At 34.5% G+C, this 20,485-nt stretch overlaps 1 protein-coding gene across 23 annotated transcripts in view; it reads left to right on the top strand.

Moving 5' to 3' along the window:
- APC (APC regulator of Wnt signaling pathway) overlaps positions 1–20,485 on the top strand; it is a 220,943-nt gene that overhangs the window by 141,757 nt on the left and 58,701 nt on the right. For all 23 annotated transcript variants that reach the window (XM_077138965.1, XM_077138963.1, XM_077138959.1 and 20 more), the window contains 2 exons: positions 6,477–6,560; positions 18,705–18,809. In XM_077138965.1, the coding sequence (XP_076995080.1) occupies positions 6,477–6,560; positions 18,705–18,809 (189 nt within the window). The remainder of the gene's footprint in view (positions 1–6,476; positions 6,561–18,704; positions 18,810–20,485) is intronic.

Below are 20,485 nucleotides of genomic sequence, written 5' to 3'. Positions count from 1 at the left end.
ACTATTATATGACATTATTTTGGATGTTCCACTAATGCAATTAGAGAAATAAAATATAGCATATACAGTATAAATGCTGTAAAGAAGGAGTCTATATAATTGTTACATGTACATGATATGGTTGTTTGCTCAGAAAACTCCTAGAGAATGAACCAAAAATATTAAACTATTGAGACAATTTATTAAGGTGGCTAGAGTTAAGATAAATTACAAAAAAAATAAAAGAATCAGTAATTCTTCTCTACTAGCAATAACTACCAGTTAAAAATGGATAATTACAAGAAAGAAAAAATCAGTAGCTTTTTTCTTTCTAGCAACAAACTACTAGAGTTTTTGGGGAATGGAGGTAGGTGGACTTATTCACAAAAACAGGAAATTTTAAAATACCTAGAAAGGACCCACATAAAGAAAATATAAAATTGCTCAAAGACATAAAATATGATTTTTAAAATGGAGAAGCCTCGTTGAGAATATTTTCATATCCTAAAAATGTCAGTCCTTAAACGAATATATAAATAACTTCAGTCCTAATCTTAGTACATTTTTTGGAGCCTGGAAAAGTAATTCTAAAGTTTGTATTAAAGAGTAAATAAACGGGCGGGCCACGGTGGCTCAGCAGGTAGGAATGCTTGCCTGTGATGCCAGAGGACCCGGGTTCAATTCCCGGTGCCTGCCCATGTTTAAAAAAAAAAAAAAAAAAGAGTAAATAAGCAAGAATTTCCAGTAATATTTAGGAAAGCATAGTGAGTAGGGATTTGCCTCACCAATTGTTAAAATTTACTGTAAAGATGTTGACAATAGCAGTATGCTAATAGCATAGGAATGACAGGAATACACATAGGCAAATGAACAGAATAGATACTAGTAAAAGATATAAGAATATATGGAATCTTTATATGATAAAAATTACATTGCAGATCTTAGGGAAAATGGTAAAATGTTCAATAAATAGTGTAGGTATAATTAGCAATGCTATTTGAGGAAAGGAAAGTTAAATTAGGCTCCTTTTTCTCACACAGTATACAAGAAAAATTCCAGATAGATTAAATATCTAAACGTAAAAAACCTAAAAATATAGGGCAGTAGAGGCCTTCTTGGTAAGAATGGAAACTCAAAAACCATAAGAGAAAAAAAATGTTAGGATTTGTTTATAAAATTTTAAAACATTCATCCTACAAAATCTCCATTTCCAGAAATAAATCCTATTAACAATTTGATGTACATTCTTCCTGCCTTTCCTTACTTGCATATAGCAGAATAGGGACCACCATACTAGCTGCCCACCTATTTGTGGACCAAATAAAGGAGTAAATAAATACTCAGCTGTTAACAGGCATGAGCAAGATGAACTTTGAGTTCCAAAAATTGTTTACCAGTTATTTGTGTGTTTGACTAGTCATTTGTATGTGTTTTACTTGTCATTTGTTCTAGTTTGCTAGCTGCCAGAATGCAATATACCAGAAATGGAATGGCTTTTAAAAGGGGGAATTTGATAAGTTGCTAGTTTACAGTTCTAAGGCTGAGAAAATTTCCCAATTAAAATGAGTCTATAGAAATGTCCAATCAAAGGCATCCAGGGAAAGATACCTTGGTTCAAGAAGGCCAATGAAGTTCAGGGTTTCTCTCTTAAGTGAGAAGGCACGTGGTGAACACAGTCAGGGCTTCTCTCCCATCTGGAAAGGCACATGGTGAACCCAGTCAGGGTTTCTCTCTCATCTTGAAGGGCATATGCCTAACACGGTATCATCTGCTAGCTTCTTCTCCTGGCTTCCTGTTTCATGAAACTCCCCGGGGGGCATTTTCCTTCTTCATCTCCAAAGGTCACTGGCTGGTGGGCTTTGCTTCTTGTGGCTGTGTCATTCTGCTCTGCTCTCTCTGAATCTCTTATTCTCCAAAATGTTTCCTCTTTTATAGGACTCCAGAAACTTATCAAGACCCACCCAAATGGGTGGACATGTTGTCACCTAATCCAGTTTAACAACCACTCTTGATTAAATCACATCTCCAGGGAGATGATCTGAATAGGGACCACCATACTCGCTGCCCACCTATAAATAGTATTGAATAGGGATTATTCTTCCTTTATGAAAAGGGATTTAGATTAAAACATGGCTTTTCTAGGGGGCATACATCCTTTCAAACCAGCACATCATTTATATTTTATTTTCAATGAATTTCCTTGTTACAACCACTGCTACTACTGTTTTAGAGATAGTAACATTTTCCTCTTTATGCTTTGCAAGTATTTTCCCTTACGTTATCAGTAAGCCCTATTTCTCCCTTCTCATACAATCCAGAGAAATATTTTTATCAACTATTGTAAATGCATGTTTTTTTAGTAGTTCTAGAAGAAACATTTTTTAAGAAGACTGGAATCTCACCTTATCCCATTTTTTAAAAAATTTAAGTGCTTTTTTTTTAGTAGGAGAAATAATTTGTTGGTTGTTTATTTTTTGGTACAACCAGAAAATAATGGATATTGAATTACAAGAGGCTTCAACTGTCTTAGATTTCAACTTAATATTCTATAGTAGGAGAGGCAGTTTTTATATCCTATAATACGATGCATACTAAATGTCAGTTTGGAGTCACAGGCATATATTTAATTTGCATTGAATATTTTAAATTACTTCTTTCCCCATGTTTTTTAGTAGAATTATTTCTTAAAATTGCTCCCTGATCTTGGCTTTCTATGTCAGAACTGGGTGCACTCTATAGCATCCTTGATCATTGCCATCCAGTTTTCTAATAACTGTTATGTGCTGTGAAAGATTGGAAATGTGAGTATATAGTGTGTATGATATGAAATTGTGCATTAGTGGGACTTAATGATATAACAACCTATGTTACATATGAAGATATTATTACTTGATATCCTGTTAAAGAGAACTTGTCTCCAAATTTTAAGATGGATAACTTTAGAAAAGAATTATGAATACATGGCTTTTAAGATTTCTGGTACATATATTAAAAATTGTGTACAAATTGTTCATAATATCTGTGTGCTAATTTTCAGAACACCTATAAAAGAAAAAATATGAGGATTAAATGAATTAATATAAAACATAGAATCTGGCATATGTAAAATAAACATTTAGTAATTATTAGATATTGTTATTAATTTTATATCTCTCCATTCATCTGGGCCTTATTTTATATCCTTCAATTAAAGTTTAGTAATATTTTCAATAAAGGTCTTGCACATCTTTTTTTAGACTTATTAGATATATTTTAGTTTTTGTTCCTATTGTGAATGAGTTTTTCTTAAATTACATTTAATAAGTATCCCACAATCTTCCTTAACTCTTTTATTAGTTTATTTCAGTAGTTTACAGATTCTGTTGGATTTTCTGTATAAACTCTCATTATTTACATATAATGACAATTTTGTTTATCCTTTCCAGACCTCATGCCTTTTTATTTTCTTTTATTGTATTGGTTAAGAACTTTAAGAAATCTTTCAATGAAAGCAGTGATAGTGGTCTTGTCCTGACTTTAAAAGGAATGCTTCTAAAATTTCACCATTAACTATGTTGTTTACTCTAGATTTTTGATAGTCTTTGTCAAGTTAAGGAACTTAAATTCTATTCCTAGTTTGTTGAGAGTTATTCTGAGTCTGTATTAAACTATATTACTATTACAGTTTTTTAAGTTACTTACTCAAAATTATACCAGCTCCTTTCCCCTGAACAATTTAATTTAGTTTATTAAACATAGTTTTATAAATATTTAAGATTGTTATATAGAAAAAGAAAAGAAATACCCCTGGCTCCTTCCATCTTCATGTTGAGAAACAGAAGCACAAGGATTTCCTGTCAAATCATTCACCTTAGTGGACATCAGGGCATAGACTTGACTTCAAGATTTAGTGATATATTGGCAATACAGAAATATATGGAGAGGAGTATTAGATATAAATTTCTGTTTTCATCCTCTTAAATATTAAAATGTTTTATTTGGGACTTATTTTAGTTTGTTAAAGCTCCTGGAATGCAATATACTATAAATGGGTTGGCTTTTATAAAGGGAATTTATTAAATTAGAAGTTTAGAGTTCTAAAGCCATAAAAATATCCAAACTAAGGCATCCAGAGAACGATACCTTGACATAAGAAAGGCTGAAAGGTCCAGAACACCTTTTTCACCTAGGAAGATACATGGCTACTACATCTGCTAGCTTTCTCTCCTGGCTTCTTATTTCAAAATGGCTTCCCTAGGGGCGTTTTCTTTCTGCATCTCCAAAGGTCTCTGTTGGTGTCAGCTCTGAAGCTTTTTCCAGAATGGTTCTTGTGATGTTTAGATTCTGGTGTCAGCTTGGCCAAGTGATGGTGCCAAGTTGTCTGGTCAGGCATGCAGTGGCCTGACCATTGCTGCAAGAATGTTCCTTGGCTGGTTGATAAACCGGATACTGGTGTATTAAATCATCAGTCAGTTGATTGTATCTGTGGCTGATTACATCTACAGTCAGCTAAGGTGCCAATGAGATAATCCAGTCGGTTGAAGACTGTTAAGGAAGAAGAGAGACTTTTTCATTGCTTCTTCAGTCAGCCAACCTCTCCTAGAGTTCGTCCTCACCCTTCATGGGAGCTGCCAGCTTCACAGCCTGCCCTGTGGACTTTAGATACTTCCATTCCCATGGTTGTGTGAAACGCCTTTGTAAATCTCATATTTACAGATTTCTCCTTTTGGTTCTGTTTTTCTAGAGAACCCTGACTAATAGTTCCCTCTTAAAGAACTCCAGGAAACGACCCACCTTGAATAGGTGGAGATACATCTCCATGGAAACCACCTAATCAAAAAGATCCCACCCAGTAATATTGAATCAGGATGAAAGAACATGGCTTTTCTGGGGCAATAAACAGTTTCAAACCAGCATAGGACTGTTTGGGGAAGGGGAGCTAATTATATATATAGAAACAGTAAAAATCAAATATTAGAAAGCCAATAATTGTGTATAGTTTGGTTGTAGAAAGTGATGACTCATCTTTGCAATATCTTTAGAAAGCTGCCAAAAAGTACAGACTTTTCTTCTTCAGTCTGTTTGCATGGTATGAACAGGACATGGTAGATTTGGTCATTAGAGATTATTTTCTTAAATTCACTATTTTCACAATCATGATAGAGAACCAGCTTAGTTATAATGTTGAAAGAAGGGAGGGAGGGAGAGAGCAGAAATAGATTTTCTTTGGTGAGCACAACTTGTTTAGAGTTTTTCAGTGCCTTGTTGATCATAACATTGGATAGTAGCAGCAATAAGTATTTTTACTATAATGATAAGAAAAATATGAGGACATTGTACTTTAGGAAAACAAGATGTAATCAAAGTGTGTTTATGTGTAAGCTTTAGGTCTGTATATATTTAAAGCGGTTATTACTGTTTTTTGATTTTTGGCATGGTCAGGCTCTGGGAAATTAACCCAGGTCTCTGACATGGCAGGCAACAATTCTGCCACTGAGCCACCACTGCACTGCCCTTATTACAGTATTTTTAAAATTTGTTGAATAATATGTGTTCAAAATCTTTTATTGATGAAGAGCATAACAAAAAATAATTCAGTTTTTGACACCTTATGTTAGAATGCCAACTCTAGAATTATTGCAGAAAATAATACCGTTATTACTCGTTTTTAAAACCTGTGTATTTGATGTCTCAAAGCTAATTTTTAAAAGTCATTTCAGTTTGCAAGATCTTTATGCAAAAGTGATTTGGTTTAACCTACTACTTAAACCTGATACAAATCAAATTCTTTTCCATTATATTTTATTAACATCTAGATTAATATAAAAGGTTAAATTCAGGTATAATTCTCTTTGTTAAAATCTTTTTTTGAAAATAGCTTTTAATAATCAATCTTAGCACTACATACATTGTACAATTTGATATAGGTCTTATATTTTTACAGTTTTCCTTAACAGATCTAAAGATATGTGCTGTAACGTTGATAAACTTGTTTAAAAATCTGATATAAATAAATCTATAGAGTAGTGGTTATTTTTATACAGGGCTGAGAAAGGATAGGGGGATTGAGAGGTGACTGCTAAGGGGCATGGAGTTTTTCTTTTTCAAGTAATAAAAATGTTCTAAAATTAATTGTGGTGATGAATGCACAGCTCTGTAACTATACAAATAGTCATTAATTGAACACCTGGATGGATTGTATAGTATGTGAATATATCTCAATAATATATCTTTTTAGCCATTCAATAAAATGGCTAAAAAATAAAGATATATATATTTTAAAAGACACAAAAGGGAAAACAAATTTATTTTAACATTTGAATAACATAAAGATGCTTTCACATAAAAAATTTGAACTGACTCTGATGTGTTATCAGCATATGAATATACATGCATATCTGACTTCTTGTGAATGGCTTGGTATAACTGTGACCTGTTAAATGGTAGTCATAGTATGATTATGTACACTAATGTTTTTAGTAACAATATATCTAATTTGGACACTTATTTTATTTTAGCGAAGAGTAGCCAGAATTCAGCAAATAGAGAAGGATATACTTCGTATACGACAGCTTTTACAGTCCCAAGCAACAGAAACAGAGGTTAGTAAATTGTCTTTTTTGTTTATGGTTATATAATAGGTCATAATTCTAAGAAAAGAAAATATGTATAATTAGGGTAACATCATTGAAATATAAATATTCTTCTAGAGACCACTAATTTTTTTCCTGAAATTAAATAAACTATCAAAAACCTTGAGTACTTGGATTTCTTTATAATGTCTAGGCAGTTAAAATTTATAGAATTACTTTGTCTATAGGTGAATAAAAAGAAGAAAATCTGCATGAGGCTTAACTAAAATATTGATAAATAAGGAAAAGAGAGTAGCATAGGGGAGAGTCAGAAAAAGTAAATTTTCTGGAAAGTGTTTCTTAAGTCAAGTACAGAAAGACTTGTCTCTATGCAACAGGAGCAAGTAGTTATAGGGAAACAGTGGCATAGGATGAAATGGAAAGGAAAATGTGGTAAGAGAGGACTTCAAGGAAATTTTTTAAAAAACTGAATAAAAATCCACATTGAACAGTAAAAAGCAAAATTGTTCTTAGGAATGGTTGGCTCAGTATTTGGGGACAAACTTGAGAAATACCAGTGGAAAGTTTCTAGTGCACAATCAGATTCAGATTCACTATCCCAGATGATATAGCAAAAAAAAAAAGAAAGTGGAGAGAGAAAATACAAAGAATAGAATATCAGTACACTGTTTTCTAAATGTAATTATTAAAAACCTAGTTAAGCATTTATTGATATTTAATATTTTATGTGTACAAAATAGTATGCACATTTTGATCCCATTTTTGTAAAGATACATACACAAACTTATTTACATAAGAAATAATTTGGAAAAATAAAGCAGGTAACCATTTTTAATGCTGCCTTGTTTTTCTAGTTTGGCCTTTTATCTTGTAATTTTTTTATGGGAAGTCTGTAATAAACAGAACTTTTGTGTACAGAACAAGTTTTTTGTGTGTCCTGTCATCACCAGCACATATTTTATACCTGTGTATCCATGTTCTGGAATTATTTGTTTAAATAATAAACAATTCTGTTTTAAACTAAAGATTTAGTACAGACGTATTTATTCACATGGAAGACAATCATTTCTAATGTTAAAAGTACGATTTTTGAAAGAGCATAGTCCAAAGGCTTATGAGCTCATTTATTTCTTTTTAAGAATGTTTTCATCCTGCCTGACTTGTTTCTTGGAACTTTAACCTTAGTGTATCTGTAATTAAAACATGTAGAAACATGTATTTGCTAAATAGACAGTTCAGGTACAATGTACCAGTCATACTGTTAAAAGCAGTTTAATCTGGCTGTCTTCAGCCAATATTATGAACTAAATATTTGTAATATAAGGAATAAGTGTCCATTTTGCACCGTTGACTCCTACATACCAAAAAATAGCTGCCTCTTTTTGCTTCTTTTTGAATTTTTTAAGTTCATCAGCATTTTTACATATAGTATTCTCGTGTTATAACCCCTTTGGTTTATCTTTTTTCCCTTATCAGACTTGTTGCAGTTTTTTTGTTTGTTTGTTTTTTAATTATTTCTCATTTGCTAATAGCGGTCTTCATTTTCCGGTACTGTTGTAAATTATTTCAGGTTGGAGTGTTGAATTTGTTCAAAACCATTTATTCATATTATTGAATTGGGGGTAGACTGTCTGACACTATTATCCAATCTCTTCCTGTTTTCTTTTGTTATGAAAATACTTATATCAGTCATAGCCTCAAATGGTTTACATTTAAAGTATCAGTTTACTGAATGTAATTTAAAGAAGAGTGCAGTGTCAGATTTAAGAAAGAATCAAAACACTTTGTATTTTGCTGTTTGGGGAGAAGTTAGAAGATGGAGGAAACTGGAGATTGGATGCTCATGAAGTGATTCATAAACAGTACAGGCAAGAAAAGAAAAGATTTCTGCCAAATGCTTTCTCCACTGATAAAAATGTTAAAGTTAATCAGGAAGCATATTGCTTAAGCAATATGTCTTTGTCTTTCTTGCTAACAACTCTGATTTGGGGTCCAGATGTGAGACATGATTCAACTGATGATATCATTTCACATAAGTCAAAATCTGAAAGTAACAAAAAGGTATGTGAGAATCAGTGTTCTCACTTTCTTGGGTATCTTTCCAGACATAGTTTATTTACTGACAAGCAAAATGTATTGAGTAAGGTATACTGGGAGGTTTAAGAACTGTAAAGAAAATGTACTATTCTTAAAATTCACTAGAAAATAGCCAGTGAGAAATACTTACTAAGTGCTATGTAAAGTACTCTTATAACTCATTGATAAAATTGAGCAAAAGATTGATATAGACATTTCTCCAGAGAACATTTAGGAATGACTAACAAGCACATGAAAAGATGTTCAACACTGGTCATGAGGGAGATGGAAATCAAAACCATATGATATACCACTTCACACTCACTAGGATGGCTATGATAAAAAAGACAATAGCAAGTATTGGCAAAGATGTGGAGAAACAGAAACCCTCCTACATTGCTGGTAGAAATGTAAAATGCTGCAGCCACTTGGAACACAATTTAGCAGTTCCTCAAATTGTGGAATTACCATGGCTTAGAAGTTCCACAACTAGGTATCCAAGAGAAATGAAAACACATATCATATAAGGACTTTCATACGAATGGTTATAGCAGTATTATTCATAATAGCTGAAAAATAGAAACAATACAGGTATCTATTCACTGATTAAAGCATTAACAAAATATGTATATCCTTACAGCATAATAATGTTTAGCAGGGTATGGAAAGATCAAAGATTATGGTGGAATTATACGTAGAAGATAGGACTTAACAAATGAATATGAATGCTGAATAATTAAATTGATATCTCTTTTAGTCTCTAGTATTTTAGAGCAGCTAGAAGTAAACACCTAAAATTGTGAAATTGTAACCCATGTCAAAGTCTGAAATATGTTCTACAACCAATTGTGGTGCTGTGCTTTGAAATTTATAGCTTTTTTGTATATATGTTATTGTTCACAAAAAAGAAGGAAAAAAAAGTCAATTGTGATGATAAAAAAGTACTTATATTTTTTAATAAGAATAAAGTACCTCCTATATTCTGGAGCAGCTAGAAAGAAAAATATGACAGGATCATATGGTAGCCCATGACAAACTTTGGGATTTGTCCTGTAACCAGTTTTTGAAGAGTGCTTTGAAAACTATTGCTTTTTTATTTCTTTGCTTTGTATTTATGTTATACTATACAATAAAAAAAAGTTTAAAAAAAAGTTCAGTAGGAAAAAGAACAAACTATTGATACATACTATAACATGGACGAACCTCAAAAACATGCTAAGTTTTTAAAAAATGAGATACATAAGACCACATACTATATGATTCCATTCATATTAAATGAATATAAAAGACTATTTATAAAGACACAGGGTAGATTTGTGATTGCTTGGGACTGTGGGTATAAAAGGACTAACTAAATGGGCATGAGGCATCTTACTGGAATGATGAAAATCCAACTAAATTTTGATTATAGTAATAGTCATATAACTCAGTAAACTTACTAAAAACCATTGAATTGTTAACTTAAAATGTGTTTTATGAATTTTATGACCACCTTTTGTGTATTTAGTGAATTTTGGGATATATAAATTGCATTTCAGCAAAATTTATTTTTCATTTAAGTTCTGTGGCCTGGAGTAGGAAACCTTGAGGAAATTCTCCAGCAACTTTAGAAATGCAGAAGCTAGTGGGATTGTTCTTTCACAAGAATCAGCAGTAGCTTCTTTTGTCCTCATTGTTAGCAGTAATGTTGGTCAAAGAGTGCAAGCATGCCAGTACCCTAAGATCAGTGAAAGAATAAAGGGAAGTAAATAAGAAAAGAGGAAGGGGGCAAGAAAATAAAGATAGTAAGTGTTAAATATTAGTTTTGACTCTGGTATTAGACTGTCTGAGATGTATTCCCAGCTCTGGCTCTGCCACTTACTAGATATGTGACCTTAAACCAATTATTTATCTTCTCTGTGCTTCAGTCTCTTCATCTGTAAACTGGAGATAATAATAGTTACCTATCACATAAGAGTTGATGTGATGATTAAATAAGTCAGTAGTTGTCAAGTGATTAATGCATAGTAAACAGTGTTTTTTTTCTTTATCATATTCACCATCATCACCATCATCAAATGGGCCTGGCAGTCCTGCAGGCCTACTACGTGTCTCTGGACACTCTATTCTACCTCTGTTGGAAATGACTATTTCAACTTTATTAATCGCCCTTGCCCCCTTAGGAGATCATTTCACCTCTTCCTTCACAGAGAAAATCGAAGCTCTGGTAGGAGCCCCCGCTCCTTCCTAGCAAGAAGCATTCTGCCTTCTCTTCTATACTTTGGATTCCCAAATCCTGTCTTCTCAGGAACTTTCACTCATTTCTTTTCACTTACGTATTTATCTTCTCTGGCACGTTTCCACTGCCATCTAAACATGCTCAAGTCTTACCTTTAAAAGTATAAAATGCTCAACAATAAAAAGACAAGCAACCCAATATAAAAATAAGCAAAACCCCCTAACCCCTAGTAACCACGGATCTGTTTTTAGTCCCTATAGTTTTGTCTTTTTCCGAGTGTCATATAAATAGAATCATATATAATCTTCTGAATCTGGTTTCTTTCACTTTGCATAGCACTTTTAAATTCATCCATGTTGATGCACATGTAAGTAGTCTGTTCCTTTTTATTGCTCAATGGTACTCTGTTATTTGGATTACCAAAATTTTTTTATCCATTCTATTGAGGGGCATCTTGGTTGTTTCTAGGGTTTTATTTTCATGATTATGAGTAAAATTGCTATAAAATATTTGTTTGGATCTTTGTGTGAACATAAGTACTGATTTCTCTTCAGTTTAGACCTAGAAATAGGATTGATGGGTCATAGGGTAAAATATGTTTAACTTTATAAGAAACCATAAAACTATTTTTCAGAATGGCTATACATTTTGTATTCCAATCAGCAGTGAGTGAAAATTCCAGTTGTTCAACATCCTTGTCAGCATTTGATATTGTCGGGATTTTGTTGTTTATTTTTGCCATTCCGATAGATATGTTGTGGTATCTTATGATGGTTTCCACTTGCATTTCCCTAATTCTTAATGCTGTTAACAGCTTTTCATGTGCTTATTTCTCATGTGTCTTTTTTGGCAAATATTTGTGCAAATAGTTTGCCAATTTTTAATTGGATTGCTTATTTTCTTATTATTGACATATGAGAGTTCCTTATATGTTCTAGAGTTGAGGACTTTATCAAATACTTGATTTGTCTTTTAATTTCCTAACAGTATCTTTAAAGGGATCTCTTTTTTTTAAGTCCAATTTATTGATTTTAAAAAGAAAATGGGCGAAAGACATGAATAGACATTTTCCCAAAGAGGAAATACAGATGACTAAAAAGCACATGAAAAGGTGCTCTTCTTCAGTAGCTGTTGAGGAAATGCAACTCAGAACCACAATGAGATATCATTTCACACCTATTAGAACGGCCATTATTAAATAGGAACACTTATTCACTGCTAGTGGAAATGTAAAATGGTACAACTTCCCTGGAAGATGGTTTGGTGGTTCCTCAGAAAGCTAACTATGAGCTTCTCTAGATCCAGCAGTCCTGCTACTTGGTATATACTCAGAAGAACTAAAAGCAGAGATGCAACACTGATGTTCATGGCGGCATTATTCGCAATTACCAAAAAACGGAAATAGCCCAAGTGTCCATCACCTAATGAATGGATAAACAAAGTGCAGCATATACATACACTGGAATATTTCTCAGCAGTAAGAAGGAATGAAGTTCTGACACAACAATATGGATGAACCCTGAGGACATTGTGCTGAGTGAAATAAGCCATAAACAAAAGGACAAATATTGTATGATCTCACTAATATGAATTAATGATAATATGTAAATTCATAGACATAGTATTTAGAATGTCAGTTACCAGGAGATAGAATGAGGAGCAGTTCCTTAATAAGTGCAAATTTTTTGTCTAGATTGAAATTTAAATGTTTGGAAATGGATAGAGGTGATGGTAGCACATTATCAGTGTTTAATTAACAGTGCTGAATTTTGTGTGAATGTGGTTGAAGGGGAAGTTTAGAATTACATAAATCATCAGAAGAAAAGTCAGAGTTTAAAACATGGGACTGTATAACAGTAAATTTTGTGATGGTTGATGGCAGTGATTAACAGTATGAATATAAACATTTTCCATGAACTAGAGCAAATGTACAACACAAATACAAGGAGTTAATAATAGAGTGATATATGGGAGAAATGTACCCATTGTAAGCAATGGACTGTAGTTAACAGTAATATCTTAATATTATTTTCAATGCTGGAGGTCGATGATTGGGTAATAAGGGGTATGAGATGTTTTGAGATTTCTTTTTTTTTTTTCTTGGAGTAATGATAATGTCCTAAAAGTGACTGTGGTAATGAATGCATAGCTATATGGATGATATTGTGAGCCATCGATTGAATACTTTGGATGAATTATGTGGTATATGAATATATCTCATTAAAATTGCATTTTAAAGAAAGCATAAAATGAACCTTCCTCAACTCCACATCACCTACAATTATCTTTCTTCCTGTCTGTTCTGGTTTGCTAGCTGCTGGAATGCAACACACCAGAGATGGATTGGCTTTTAATAAAAGGGGATTTATTTTGTTGGTTCTTCAGAGGAAAGGCAGCTAACTTTCCACTGAGGTTCTTTCTTACGTGGAAGGCACAGGATGGTCTCTGCTGGTCTTCTCTCCAGGCCCCTGGGTTCCAACAACCTTCCCTGGGGTGACTTCTTTCTGCATCTCCAAAGGCCTGGGCTGAGCTGCTAGTGCTGAGATGAGGAATGCCCAGCTGCTTAGGCTGTGCTACATTGCGTTCTCTCATTTAGGCACCAGCCAATTAAGTCAAACGTCACTCATTGCAGCAGACACGCCTCCTAGCCAACTGCAGATGTAATTAGCAACAGATGAGATTCACGTACCATTGGTTTGTGTCCACAGCAACAGAACTAGGTATGCTCACCTGGCCAAGTTGACAACTGAATCTAACTAACACATGTCCACCCCTTGTCAACTTGGCAACTTCAAGCATCACCTTACACAGATGTAAAAAGTTCTCTTGCTGTGGACCTGTGAATCTCAAAACAAGTCCGGTGCCAATAAGCAAAGGAGGATATTCACAGGATACAGATTTTCATTTCCATAGGGAGAAACTGGAAGAAACACAGATGTAAAACCTGCAGGGCAAGCGCCGTGGGATTTCAAAGTCTGAAAGTCATTCATCCTTCGGCCATAGGAAGTGGCAGTCCCACCCCTTCCAAGGGCCTATGCAGTGGCCGGCCTCTTTCCAAATCAACCTCGGGGAACATTGAGGAGACCACCTCTGGGCTCCACTCTCTCCAGGCATCAGGGCCACCCCTGGGCTCTCTGCCATTTCTGGGGCACACGCTCAACCCCTCCACATGGTGGCAGCCAGGCTCTCCCAGTCCCCCAAGGAGTGTGCTCTGCCTTCTCCAAGGCCTGAGGCTGCACAACTCTTCCACTGCAATGAGAGGGGAGATTCATCCTCGCCCTTCAGGGTAAACTCACCCTCTCCATGTATATGGGTGGGTCCACTCTCCTGGCCCAGGTTTCTTGGCTTCAGACCCGAGCTTCCATGGTTCTTACTCTGCAGACTCCAATTTTTCCCTTTTGTGTCCTCCTTTGCCAAGATTGGCAGTGGTTCCATTTACACCAACAGTCTCTTCAAGCACTCCAGGACTTTGTCATCAATCTCTTCACAGTTCCTCCAGAGTCTTCCCCTTAGCCATCCAAAACACTGTTCCAATAGGTCTGGTATTTGCAAACCGCAGCAGCACCCCACTCTCCGGTACCAACTCTGTTCTGGTTTGCTAGCTGCCAGAATGCAACACACCAGATGGATTGGCTTTTAATAAAAGGGGATTTATTTTGTTGGTTCTTCAGAGGAAAGGCAGCTAACTTTCCACTGAGGTTCTTTCTTACATGGAAGGCACAGGATGGTCTCTGCTGGTCTTCTCTCCAGGCCCCTGGGTTCCAACAACCTTCCCCGGGGTGACTTCTTTCTGCATCTCCAAAGGCCTGGGCTGAGCTGCTAGTGCTGAGATGAGGAATGCCGAGCTACTAGGCTGTGCTACATTGCGTTCTCTCATTTAAGCACCAGCCAATTAAGTCAAACGTCACTCATTGCAGCAGACACGCCTCCTAGCCGACTGCAGATGTAATTAGCAACAGATGAGATTCACGTACCATTGGTTTGTGTCCGCAGCAGCAGAACTAGGTATGCTCACCTGGCCAAGTTGACAACTGAATCTAACTAACACACTGTCTCTTTCCCTCTCTCATTGTCTTCTCCAATCCCACTCTAAAGGTGTTTCTGAACTCCAAGTCTATACTTCTTCTCCCACTACTCACTCTTAACTTACAATCTAGTCTCCATACCCATAGTTTTACTGAAATGGATAATAATTTATGAACTCCATATGATTAATTAAGTGGACATTTTCAATCTTCAGATTGATATTTTCCACATTATTGACCACTTCCTGGTGTTACTAGATTTTAGTTGCCAGGTTTTTGCTCATGCCATAAGAAAGAATTTAAGGCACAGCAGAACTGTGCTCAGAGAACTGAGGACAGACAGAGAGAAAAAGAGAAAATAAAGGAACCTGATTTTTTCACTCCCTTGGACCAAAGCACTCCGATTCCTAGAGACACAGAAACTAAGTATGTGGGGAAAACTTGAAGAGCTGAGGAGGGAAAGAGAGTGAAACAGAGAGTTGCCTAAGGACATAGAAGAAGACAGCAGTGAGCCAAATGAGAAGAGAAAGTGAAAGCACATGGCTAAGCTTTCCAGTCACTAACCATGACTTACCAGTACAGAAGTGTCTCTGTTGGCTTGCTAAAAGGATGTTACCCAGGCTTTGCCAGCACCAGAGCTGAGTCACTTTTCAGGTGTAGAGTTTCGCCACCAGAAGGAATTCAAGGATGAGAAAATATAGTGAAGGGAAATAGAAAGATTTATTAAGGTGAAGTACACATTAAAGGAGTTAACAGGTGTGCTTGGGATTGAATCACACACTAGAGAGGGTAGGTTTAGCTGATTTTATAGGACTTCAGCCAACTGTAATTGTTTTTATTTTTGGTCTTGACTATCAAGGTTTCGTGGAGTTGTGTGCTTGTGGCCTTCTTGTTACTCACTGATTATGTTGTTTCAAAGAGTTGCATGCCTACTGACCCTGGAAGATTAGTTTTGCATGCTCTGCAGCCTTGGGCTGGTGATGACCTTATGTTTCAGTTTCTGGGGCTTTGGCATAGAGACTGTTAACTCTCTTTCATGTCTAGGTGGAGGGCCTGTGACCATAGCCCAGATGCCCTATTCTATCCTACCTCACTGTTACTTGAACAACTCTTCTTGGCATCTATGACACAACATTATCTTGTTTTCTTCCCACCTCTCTGCCCTATATAGGCTCATCTTCATCTGGACATTGTTATAGGCATTCCTTAAGACTTATTTCTCTTTTCCCTGTATTCTGTCTTCCAAAGACAATCTCATTTATATTTACAGCTTCAGTTCCCTCTATATCCTGTCAGTTCTTTTTTTATGGGTTCAATTGTGTCCTCAAAAAAAATAGGCTAAAGTCCTAATCCCTGTACCTGTGAATGTGACCTTATTTGGAAATAAGGTCTTCGCAGCTATAATTAGGTAAAATGGGCTCATACTAAATTAGGATGTGACCTAATCCAATATGACTGGTGTTTTTATAAAAAGAAGAGAACACCATGTGAAGATGGAGATGCATAGGGTAAAGACATCCCTGAGAAGATGGAGGCAAAGATTGGAGTTATGCTGCCACAAGCCAAGTAATATCTGGGGACCCCAGAAGTTGGAAGAGGCAAGAGAGGATTCTTCCTCAGAGCTTGTAAAGGGAGCTTGGCCCTTACAATACCTTGATTTCAGATTTCTAGCCTCCAGAACTGTGAGAAAATAAATTTCTATTGTTTGCCACCCAGTTTGTGGTAATTTGTTATGGCAGCCCTAAGAAACTAATACAGCTCTCAAATTTATTTTTCTAGCCCTGAGTTCCAGACCCCTAAATTTAGATGCTTATTCTGTATCTCCATTTAGATGTCTCGAAGAGACTTTAATCCAACATTTACCACCCCACCCCACCCCTAAAATAAAGCCTTCATCCTCCTTCAGTATTTCCTATCTTATCATAAGGAACACTGGAGTAATTCTTGATTCTGGACCTCTTCCTCTATGCCCCATCCCCACCCTCCCCAGCATGTCTAATCTATCACCAAACCCTATCTGGTTGTTGGATTTACCTGTCTCTCCACTGCTTTTATTTCCATTACTACTTCTCTGGAGAAAGTATCATCTCATACTTGCATTACTATATTAGCCTCCTAACTGGTCTTACCTATGTTTCCTACCTACTTAAAGCATTTAAATTTGACTTTGAAAATTCAATTTATGTGCAACTTTTTTCATTAATATACTTGTATTAGGTATGTGGGAGCAGTAGTGATTGGCCTTGCAGTAATTTAGAGATAGAAAAAAGCAAGAGCACCACCTAAGAATCACACTAAAATTCAACAAAATTAAGATCTTTTTTTTTTTAACTATCTTTTCTTTATACTCTTTCTTTTTCTTGGTGCTCCAGCCACACCAGGATTGTTTGACTTCCTAGAATAAGCAGTGCTTCTTCCCATCCCAGATCCTTTGCATATTATCTTCTGTTTACCTAGAATCCTCATCTTCTACCCCTTACCCCTTTTCTAGTTAACTCCTGTTCATTTTTCAGATCTCAGTTCAAACAGCACTTCCTGTGAGATTTTTTCACGAAACCGCCAAACCATTATTGTACGTTCCTCTCTTGTATATTCTAGTAGCACCTTGTAACTTTCTTTCGTAACACTTGTGAAAGTTTTAACTTTATTGTGATTTCTGTCAGTAGTGTTATGTACCTTACTAGAGTGTAAACTCCAAGAATGCTAGTTTTGTATGCTAGGCCTGCATTCCCTGGTACCTAGTACAAGTAACTAACACAGCAATGCTCAGAAATGATTTTTTTCTTTAAAACATATTGACACCTTCAATTATGTTAGTGTCTCATTTTTGTGGTGTTAGTGGTTTTGCTTCATTTTGTCTTAGGTTAATTTTGCATCACTCCTCTTTTTTATTTTGTTGCATTTTACTGTGTTATTTTCAGATGGCACTGTTTTTTCTTCTATTTCTAAATGATTGTGAGACTGCATCACTTTTGTGTACATATAAGTAATACTAGTTGATTGATGGAAATCATGTAAATTAATATTTAAGTAACATTTTAAATGGCCTAGGAATGCTTGCTGTTTAAAGAAATTCCAGTAGATACCATTTTATAATGTAAGTATCCACTATTATATCCAATTTTTAAAGTAGAATTTTTATTTTTTAGAGTTTCATTTTCCTAGAGCAGGAACATTGGTAATTGTCTGTATAAGGACAGTAGAAAAATTATTTTAATTCTTTGATTTTGCAGTGGTATTTTTACAATGGTACTGAAGTGACTGCTTTCACAGAATATAATCTGTCATTTACATTTCATATAACAGATGGTGGTTGCATTAGGAAAGCTATTTGGTTTTATTCACATCAGAATCTAGGAGTTTATCTTTTGGTTTCTCGTCACTTTTATTTGCAGAACATGTGTGTATATATTCTGTGTATAAATATGCCTACCCAGAAGGTATTTGTAAACCTAGGTAATATTTTAACTATTCTATTTGCAGCTCCATTAAATGCCCAAATCATGTTACCTTGCAGAAAAGATAGTTATTTGTTCTAATTGGGTTATAATTCCTGATAGTGTTGTGAGCGCAGCTGGTGGAGGATGGTGTTTCTCTGAGTCTCAGAAAATCCTTTGTCTTGTGCGGCTGTAATGCTCAAGGGACACACTTCCCTTTCCTCTTATATCAAGATAGTCGACAGCTAACCATGCTGCAGATAATGAAACGTAAAGTACAGTGCCATGTTTTTATAAACTTGTATAATTGATGCAGTCAAAGCTTTAAAAGAAAAAAAGCGTGGACTAAATGCATACACCATTTCTGTATGTAATGATGTTAACTCCGTATTAACAGAGGTCATCTCAGAACAAGCATGAAGCAAGCTCTCATGAAGCTGAGCGGCAGAATGAAGGTCAGGGAGTAACAGAAATCAGCATGGCAACTTCTGGTAGTGGTCAGGTAAATAAATTATTTTACCTTTTGTTTGTTTGTTTGTTTAACTATTTAAATATTCAAAAAAAGAATACTGAGTGGGTTCTCAGAGTGTTCTATAAAATCTTTCCTTAGTCCTAAATGGTTATCACAGAAGCTCTACCAAAATGTTATCATTTCTTTATTACTTCTAGTAATAATGCTTTGAAAGTTTCTAAGTATATTTTTATAATTAAATTATGTATTCCTGGTTTAGTCTAAAATGATTAGTGTGAATAGGATTTTTGAAAAGCAAATATCAAGCTGCATTTTGATTATATGTGATTGACCTAGTTATTATTGCTTGCATTGAATAGATTTTCTTTCCCTAAGGTGTTCTGTGCAAAGATATTTTAATTTTTTTAAATGATTTTCATAACTACTTTGTTATAGTCCTTGTTTCCTGCTGTACCTCGGGATTACATAGGTCTAGAATTCCAGATTTTACCATTGAAAAAAATATTCATAAAAAGTAAAGGGACGTAACCCAGTGATATTTAAGTAGTAGCACATCATTTTTAGTATATTGGGAAAGTCAAGTTGATTTTTTTTTTAATTATAGAAGTATTATTTTGTTATGCTGACATCAATTTTCTATTTTAGTTTTATTGGAATATATCATAATATGACAATTTTTTCTTTGAGGTTTTCTGTATTCCCCCAGTTTTCTTCAATGAATGTTTTTATATTATAAATACTTGATTTTTAAATAAATAAAAGGGAGAACAAATGTAAAAATAGAAAAATGTGTATGTATTGGATAGATGGAAATACTAGTAATCAGTGAGGGGGGCAAGGGATATGGTACATATGAGATTTTCATTTTTCTTTTTATTTCTGGAGTGATGCAAATGTTCTAAAAAGTGATCGTGGTGAAGAATATACAACTATGTGATGATATTGTGAGCCACTGATTGTAAACCATGTGTGGAAAGTTTGTATATTAAGAATGTATGTGCTTGTATGTTGTTGTATCAATAAAAATTAAAAAGACAAAATGAAAATAAATACATGATTTATATATATATATAATTTTATTGTTAGTTTTAAGATAATTTTTCTACAGTCAATATAAAAAATTCTTCTAATCTCTCTAGGCTAATTGGATGATATTAATTACAAGAAGAATATGTTTCAATTAATTCATTAAAATTTAAAGCTGAAAATTTCTCCTAGTGAAATTTATTTTACTGAGTTGAAACAAAGAGATACTTTGTTATTACCAGTTAGTGTTATACTGGGGAAAAAACAACCACCTTAAATTATAAGATGTAAGTTAGGACAAAAGCAAGTATTTTAAGTAGCCCATTTGAGTTATTTCTCTGTTGTTTTATGCATTTATAAACATTTTAAAGGAGGAAAAGTTAAGTCTTGACAGAAAAACAAATAGTTTACTTAGAATTAGAGCCACTCTTAGTGCTTTGGGTTAAATTCCAATTATTATGTGCTTTGAAAGCCTTACCTATAAACTAGCTATTTAAAAATTAATAATCAAATCCTTATCTATTTCTTACATAAAATTAATTCTAAGCAGATATGATTAAATGTCAAAAATGAAAACTAGTTAAAATTGAAAAAAAACCTGATTTATAAAATTGTGAAACTTTAGTATGCCAGAACATCATAACAAGGTTACAAAACAAGTAAAACACAAGGTATTTGTA

This window comes from Tamandua tetradactyla, chromosome 21, assembly GCF_023851605.1.
Source record: "Tamandua tetradactyla isolate mTamTet1 chromosome 21, mTamTet1.pri, whole genome shotgun sequence".
NCBI lineage: Eukaryota > Metazoa > Chordata > Mammalia > Pilosa > Myrmecophagidae > Tamandua > Tamandua tetradactyla.
This window is presented reverse-complemented; position numbering and strand designations above follow the sequence as displayed.